The following is an 8,552-nucleotide window of genomic DNA, read 5'->3' as shown; positions in this document are numbered from 1 at the left end:
CCTACCACTAGGCTACCGTGACCGGTTCGTAGTATTTGAAGTTAATTTGTACTTTATTTATTTGTATTTTGCTCCTCAGTAATGTGAGGCATTTATTTCAAAAATTACAAATAAAGGTTACATTCTAGTAATTTAGGTTCAAGCTACATTGAGTATGACCTTAAAAATTTAATTATAAATTTCATAATCACGATATATCAAATTATTGATACATTTATTTATAAAATTGGTAATTTTTAAGAGAGATATGAACGGTGTTTTTTCTATATGCATGCAACAGTAAGAGAAGGGAAGTCAGTTTGTTTATGCAGACTTTTATTTAAAATTTTCTCGTTTTTCATCCTACTAAAGTAGAGTCCGTGTGATTGAAGAAGATGCATTTACACTGATGCTCGGCACAATGCCAGAATCCGTGTATTCCACCGACATTAACACAGTCTTCAAGTGTATGGTTAGCTACCCCTTCTATACATTCGTTTACAAGATTGCAAGCTGAAATTATAATGAAGATTACAATTATACTCTACCTATCGTGTTACGTACAAACTTCTCATGTAGTTTAATGAAGAAAAGGGCATTTTGTCAAGAATACTTGTGACAAATTCAAAGATTCACACATATTGAAATGTATCTTACTGAAAGAACCATGAGCGCATGTGCAATGCCCTTCATGACAACCTGGGCTATGACCATCTGAGCATTTGATACCAGCACTTTGACAATTTGGGTCATGGGTGTTGGCCACATGATGATGCTCAAGACATGAAATTCCTCCTCCCACAGCTTCAAAAGACAATAACATATTATACTAATTGTTTATGATCAGATCATCTTAAAAAGAATTTTTTCTCTCCCTCTTCCGATTCAGGAAAAAAGAAAGAAAATTTGTAAGTAGGTAGTAGATTTTTTTCTTATTAAAAATATCATGTGAATGTGAAGTTTAAGTAGTAGTTTATTGGATATGAAATCTTCGAAAGGCATGATAATTGTATTCTGAAAGAATTATACAAGATTTGCGTCGGGCATTCTGAATCAGTCGGGTGGGAGAAGGCAAGCAAAGAACGTTTGAAAGATGATCTAAGTTTAATGATTTATACCTTAACAATACAATCTGGTACAAAGAATAAAAATCAGAAAACGTTAATATTTTTTTAATGCTTTCTCAATCCTAACGTTAAAAATACAAGTAATACCTACATAAAAAGATCAAATGATATCAGTAGGTTTGACTTGTTAGAGCTTTATATAAGGTTTCGTCAAAGGTCAACATGTCCAAAAATTTATTTTTACAAAAGCTCTGAAACTGTGTGGTTTATAAAGTTCAAACTTTTACAGTTTATTAATATATCATTCATTAACAGATAGAAGGTGTCATTTGATCACAAATACTTTAAAAAATATTTATCGAGAAAAATGTTTTGAAAAACTGCATATATTTTTTTTAAAAAAATACACCTTATTAATTCCGTACTTTTAGTGAAAGCAAATTGGAAAGTTGTTTTCCCTGTTTATTTTGTCCAAATGTTAAGATTAGAAACCGAAAGTACATTGCAGATGGCATATTTTATAGGGGTCTTGTCTTTATACATGTGATGCTTTCAATAACAGCCTTTCGGGGACCATTCACGTCCAACTTGCACTTCACTGATAAACATATATTATTTTTGCAATGATGTTTTCACTAAAAGTACAGAATTAAGCAGGTGCATTTAAATCTAAATATGCAAATTTCTTCCAAAAAAAAAAAAAATCAAATATTTGTTTTGTTTTATACGGAAGCGTATTAGTGCCACGCAATATTTTTTTTAAAGCTGGTAATTCCAACTTTAAAGTTGGAAATTCCAACTTTAATCTTGGCTTTTCCAACTTTAAAGTTGGTAATTCCAACTTTAATCTTGGCTTTTCCAACTTTAAAGTTGGTAATTCCAACTTTAATCTTGGCTTTTCCAACTTTAATCTTGGCTTTTCCAACTTTAAAGTTGGTAATTCCAACTTTAATCTTGGCTTTTCCAACTTTAAAGTTGGTAATTCCAACTTTTCTTGGCTTTTCCAACTTTAATCTTGGCTTTTCCAACTTTAAAGTTGGTAATTCCAACTTTAATCTTGGCTTTTCCAACTTTAAAGTTGGTAATTCCAACTTTAATCTTGGCTTTTCCAACTTTAATGTTGGTAATTCCAACTTTTATCTTGGCTTTTCCAACTTTAAAGTTGGTAATTCCAACTTTAATCTTGGCTTTTCCAACTTTAAAGTTGGTAATTCCAACTTTTATCTTGGCTTTTCCAACTTTAAAGTTGGTAATTCCAACTTAAATCTTGGCTTTTCTAACTTTAAAGTTGGTAATTCCCGCTTTAATCTTGGCTTTTCCAACTTTAAAGTTGGAAATTCCAACTTTAATCTTGGCTTTTCCAACTTTAATCTTGGCTTTTCCAACTTTAATCTTGGCTTTTCCAACTTTAAAGTTAGTAATTCCAACTTTAATCTTGGCTTTTCCAACTTTAAAGTTGGTAATTCCAACTTTAAAAGTTGGCTTTTCCAACTTTAATCTTTGCTTTTCCAACTTTGACTTTTAACGTTTAAGGAAGGATTTTATTATTTATTTACTTATTAATTTTTTGCTTGTCAACATATTTCTTGCTGGGGTGCCCCCCCCCCCTTGAAAAAAAATCCTGGATCCGCGCCAGTACGGAATTGATACATTTAGTTAGGTTGTATAAAATTTAGCAGAAAATGTTTCATTTTAGTAAATAAAATTTGATTAGATTGAGTATTTAATTGTTGTCTCATTCTTTCGTACAATGCATAATAAATGACTAATATCTGTAATTGGTTAAGTTGAAATCCTGTCATGTACGGAATACTGTGTACATAATTTATATGAAGTTGTTCTCAATAGAATTACACAAGAGAACTTAAAGGAATATAAGGATTTCTAAGTAAAGTTGGAAGTTTTAAGTAAGGTCATAAGGAAGGTCAAGGTAAAAAATAAAACAAACACAAAATTGAATTTATTTTAATGTGCTAATATTTATTTTCCATTGTAAAAGTGCCATATTATAACTCCCCATAATCCCGTCCGCTCTTCTTACCTCCTCCTTGCCCCCTCCCCCCCCCCCCCACCATTTCGACCCCTACCCTTAGATTGCAATGATAAATTGCTAACAAATCTATTTCAGTGTGATATTTTACTTTAATTAAGTTTGTGATACTTAAAACAAAAGAAAAAACTAAGAAAAGCGGGTAGAAAAGCCAAGATTAAAGTTGGAATTACCAACTTTAAAGTTGGAAAAGCCAAGATTAAAGTTGGAATTTCCAACTTTAAAGTTGGAATTACCAACTTTAAAGTTGGAAAAGCCAAGATTAAAGTTGGAATTACCAACTTTAAAGTTGGAAAAGCCAAGATTAAAGTTGGAATTACCAACTTTAAAGTTGGAAAAGCCAAGATTAAAGTTGGAAAAGCCAAGATTAAAGTTGGAATTACCAACTTTAAAGTTGGAAAAGCCAAGATAAAAGTTGGAATTACCAACTTTAAAGTTGGAAAAGCCAAGATTAAAGTTGGAATTACCAACTTTAAAGTTGGAAAAGCCAAGATTAAAGTTGGAATTTCCAACTTTAAAGTTGGAATTACCAACTTTAAAAAAAAATATTGCGTGGCACTAATACGCTTCCGTAGTTTTAAAGTGATACCTTCTATCTGTAAATCGATGATATATTTATAAACTGCAAAAGTTTTAACGCATAGCTTTGGAGCTATTGTAAAAATAAATTTTTTGACATGTTGACCTTTGGCAAAACCTTAAAGAACAGGGAGATTATGACTAGATTATGTAGGAATACAGTAATTGATATCAGTAGAACTTGATACAAATTTAGAAAACTTAGGATTATTTATTTAAAGGGGAAAATCATAAACATAACCTTCTAAACATTTTACGTATATGAACTTAACATAAATAAGGATTTGATTTAATTAAATTGATTGTTTAAATTACGTTTATCATTCTAGTAAAGTAAATGAGTAAATCGTTGAAGAAAACACGATATTGATGACTGTATAACTATGAAAGAATCAAACATCATTGCATAATGTTTAGAATTCCTTCTACAATATTTTTTTCAGGTTATTTGAAAAGAATTTTCCTTGTCTACATCAAAATACAATATTAGATAAAGCAAGCAAAACTTACTGTCAGAGCAACGACATTGCCCGTGGACACAAATGGAATTTAAAGTGGGGCAGCTGACACTGGTGCAATGATGGTGCCCATGGCATTCGTGTGTAGCCGCCTCCCACGTCTTATAAACTGTGATTACAAGTTAAGAATAAGTTTTATTATCGCTTTATGTAACAATTCTCTTGGGAATCTTGATTTTTGTTCTTATCCTTCCTTCTTTTTTGGCAACATCACATTGAGAAAAATCAGAAAAATATCCAACATCTATCTATGTATAAACAATTACTAAACTCATGTTTTTCTTTCCTTCTGTAAGGATCTGTAATCTTGTTATAAGTAATTATCTCGTCATAACGAGATATTTAACTCAATATAATGAAAAACGTATTTGTAATATTGAGATATTATCTCGTTATAACGAGTTAAGTTTTTTTTTAATCTTCTTGATTGTCACGGTATCTCAGTCGTTTAAGCGTTTTCTTCGTAATCAGAGAGTCCTAGGTTCAAATTGTTACCGCGATAGACCTAGATTGATAAAAAAAAATATGTAGCAACTGTTCCTTCGCAAAGCGCTTGGCAATTAGAAGTGATAATTGCGGGTCTTTCGGATGAGTACCCCCACCCGGTTCCGACGCCTATGTGGCATGATAAAGACCCCTAACTGCTCAAGGGAGCTGAGTACCGAGTAAAGGTCTAAATTTAATGCCCTTCACCAATATATGGTGACGCCGCTATAGTCTTAATGTTCCCATGGGACGTAAAATAACAACAATCAAGCAATCAATCGGACACTCATTTTCTTGTCATAAATGCTACTGACTGGATTTCTTCGTATAGCGATCATTTCTTTTTTGTATGCATTTGAGGTACAAAGCATATTGCACGAACGCGATTCCTTTATCTAATGTTGTATATAATATTCTTTACATAATAACACATTTCACAAGTATTTCAGGGTATCATTGTCAATTTTCTTAACCATTCGAAAATCTCAGATACACTTCAGTTGGCAATGATTTTGTCATTATTCCATGTTTTAATAATACCCTCACTTATATGCACGTTGTTTACACAAAATGTATGACAATAGAAAAAAGATTTTCAGTTTTTAGAAAGTCTTTTTCTCGTTATTATGCTAGCCATATAAAAGCAATATCTTTTTTAAACGATATAATTTTTAAAAGATTATTCAATTTGATTATGTTATTAGTAACAACAATGACGAGGAATTTATACTTGTATAGGTAAATCAAAACTCACGATAAAACATCAAAATAAAGCAGGCCAGAAAGCGTCCCATATCTGTAGTGTTTCCCTAAACTGCGTCAGACTTAAACTATATGCATGAAAACATGCTATCTAAGTAAGTACTATCGCATGCTTGGAACTTTAACCTTGAACTCAGTAGAGATCAAAACTTAAAGTAGTTTGATACATGAATATAATGGAATCTAGAGGTACTCTAATCACTGTACTCAATGGATAGGCTCAATTTTCACAAGAAAGCAAAAAAGTAACTCTTTATAAAAATATAATTATTTCATTCTAATGGATTAGTATTTTATCATACCGAGTTAGTATCTTGCTTTAAAATGAGCCAATCCAGCTTTCGCAAATACATTATCCGAATCAGTGTTGAATAAAATGAGGAAATATATGAAGATAACGAACAGTATTCAAGTTAAAAGATTCCTTATACAGTATAAAATTGGAGCAGAGCAAGAACTGGGATCAGATGCCATTGACGAATGAGCAATCTCTGCCGATCGGTCACATCAGTGCTTCTTGTCATGATTGGGAAAAAACGGAAAAATACGTCATTAATGCAATGTGTAATTAATGGCCTAACAATTAGTATTGAAAACGTCAGTCGGCATTTGACTTCATGATGGATTGTATTTGCTAACATGGCTATTGTATTGACCATAGAACTTAGGAAATGTTGATTTTCAACGAGGCTTATGATATTCTCATCAACTTGTTTATCAATAACTTACCTCGTTTTAGAAATTGTTCATATGTAGAGCATGCTATTGCGTATTAAGTCGATGAGAGATATAGACCCCATTTGCAGGTCATAAAAGAACATGTATATTGCTGCATAAATTACGGAAATTAACGATTGAAAGTTAGTTATCACGTTTATTATAAAGCTGCCATGTTTTTTAGATTACAATTGTCTTTTTCAATTAAAATATCCCAATGTGTCAGAGTCTGTGGTTTCTTATTTCAAGCTCACCGGGATAGATCTCATCGACACATTGATGGAAATAACAATTGTTAATTGGCAAAACGTCGTCGATATATCTAAATGTCGAGTTGAATGCCACAGCAAGTGTTTTATTCACGTATAAGATTTATTATTGGGTAAAAACTCCTATGAAATATTTTTTTTAGATAGTTATTTAGTCACTTATTTACAGGAAATGGTTCATGAATATAACTTTTTGCTAGAACATGATACCATTTCAGTATTCATTGTTAACCTTTGTTAAAATGTACAGTGGAGTACAGAAAGTATTATGTAATCATAGCAGATAGCCTTCACTCTTCCACGGTCTTTACAGTAGTTCTATTCTTGTTTCTTAAGACCTAGTAAAAATTTATTTATCAGTTTTTGGACATACGAAGACTTGTGTGCATTGAAGTATATATATTATGTTTAAAATAAAATTATACTTAAGATCAATGGAAAAAATACTAATGATAACTTATCTATGTTGCTTTAACATTGCATATCGAAAGAAGTGTTTAAAATTAAAATCTGTTAAATTTTGTATTTTAATTCTGGGGAGAAAAGGTCCACTGAACATGTTCATGTATGTAAGAATCGATTCTGTTTTGCATATCGTAAAGAATTATTGAAGATGATTTATATAATCATTTAACACTATTAAAACAAAGGTGTCTTTTATCTATTTCCACTTCTAAAAATCATTTCGACTTACTCTCACTTGAAAATGACAATACATGTTTTGATAAATAAGGTCTTCCGTTTCCAACGGAAGACCTTCTACTGATTCTGTTGGTAAAAATTATTATTCTTTTTTTTCCTTCTACTTCCTAGACGCCAACTTTGAAGCCTCATATCTCACTCATTTCTCAATGATTTCGCTCAAATTTTCAGAGATACTAGAAGTTACTAAACTCTATCAGAATGCTGTCTAAAATTTCAAAAAGTCACTTCCAGTTTTGAGTTATTTTCCTTTAAACAAAAATTTATAGGCTTTTGTTTCCAGACAAAGGCTCAGAGACGGCTAAAGCTGGAGCAGAAATTCTACTGATTTTAGATAAAACTAGTGCTAATTGTAACGGGGACCGTTACAGATGTTCCCCAAACGCTCCCCAACTCCTTTTTGGTGCCATATTCCCTGTAAGCTTCATTAAATAAGACAAACTCTGTGCATTTTGACTTTAACAACGTTTTCTCAGAAGGATACCAATTATATTCAAATTTTAGCATTGCACCCGTGCGCATGTGAATGCATGTGCGTTATGATCATATCATCTTGTCTACACTATCTACATATTTTAATATACTAAATATTAAAGCATTCAGTGCAAAAGTATGAAAAATCACTCTTTCAAGTGTATTTTTCATTTCACTCGTTCCAAATGCACCCACGTGCGTGCACGTGCATGATGACCACACCTTCTTGTAGGAGTTCTTTATATCTATCTTTATTCTAAATCCCATCCTGTTTGGTTGAAAAACAAGGGAGTTATAGCCATTTCGAGTTTAAGCCAATCAGATTGCAGCACACGTGCATGCGCGTGATTTCATGATTTTTTTTCTATATCATATTGTAGGATATCCTAATGCATGACAATGTTTTAAATTTCAAAGCATTTCGTCAAAAAACAAAGTAGATATAGTTATTTAAAGTTTCAGCCAATCAGATTGCAGCACGTGGGCATGCGCATGTTTTCATGAAAATTCTTATATATCATGCTGTAGATCTTCATAATGTAGGTCTATGTTCAAAATTTCAAAGAATTATGACAAGAAACAAGAAAGATATTGAGACTTTAGTTTCAGCCAATCAGAGCGAAGCGCACGTGCATGCGCGTGAGATCTTACTTTTTTGATCATGTCATTTTGTCTATACTTCTAACATATACTTATAAAATGATTTTCAAAGCATTTCATCAATAATTTAAATAGTTACGTCTGTATCAATTATATTGGACATTTCTCGTGTTGCACGTGCAAGCTCTTGCAAGCACATGTGCATGCACATGCTTTCATGATAAATCTTATATTACAGGCTGTAGATCTCCCTAATATATGACTATGTTCAAAATTTCAAATGATTTTATCAAAAAACAAAAAAGATATTGAGACTTTAGTTCCAGCCAATCAGAGCGAAGCGGACGTG

At 31.9% G+C, this 8,552-nt stretch overlaps 1 protein-coding gene across 1 annotated transcript; it reads right to left on the bottom strand.

Annotated features, from left to right (window-relative positions):
* Positions 1–329: 329 nt before the first annotated feature.
* On the bottom strand, positions 330–5,567 carry LOC134253592 (uncharacterized). The gene is made up of 4 exons (XM_062736143.1): positions 5,434–5,567; positions 4,186–4,302; positions 637–783; positions 330–492 (listed from the first exon to the last, which is right to left on the bottom strand). Exons 1-4 carry the CDS (start codon positions 5,471–5,473, stop codon positions 338–340), a joined length of 459 nt encoding a protein of 152 aa, XP_062592127.1. The 5' UTR covers positions 5,474–5,567; the 3' UTR covers positions 330–337.
* Positions 5,568–8,552: the final 2,985 nt, after the last annotated feature.

Source organism: Saccostrea cucullata, unplaced genomic scaffold, assembly GCF_032062105.1.
Source record: "Saccostrea cucullata isolate Sc308-1 unplaced genomic scaffold, CSIRO_AGI_Scuc_v1 ctg110, whole genome shotgun sequence".
NCBI classification, from domain to species: domain Eukaryota; kingdom Metazoa; phylum Mollusca; class Bivalvia; order Ostreida; family Ostreidae; genus Saccostrea; species Saccostrea cuccullata.
Note: the sequence above shows the minus strand (reverse complement) of the source record. Positions and strands in the feature narration are given on the sequence as shown.

Bases quoted from the DNA above. Each gene is read 5' to 3' on its own strand.
- LOC134253592 (XM_062736143.1), bottom strand. From the start codon at position 5,473: ATGGGACGCTTTCTGGCCTGCTTTATTTTGATGTTTTATC. The intron at 784-4,185 runs GTAAGTTTTGCT...TGTCTTTTGAAG, and splicing joins GCAATGTCGTTGCTCTGACA to CTGTGGGAGGAGGAATTTCA. The intron at 493-636 runs GTAAGATACATT...TTATAATTTCAG, and splicing joins ATGCGCTCATGGTTCTTTCA to CTTGCAATCTTGTAAACGAA.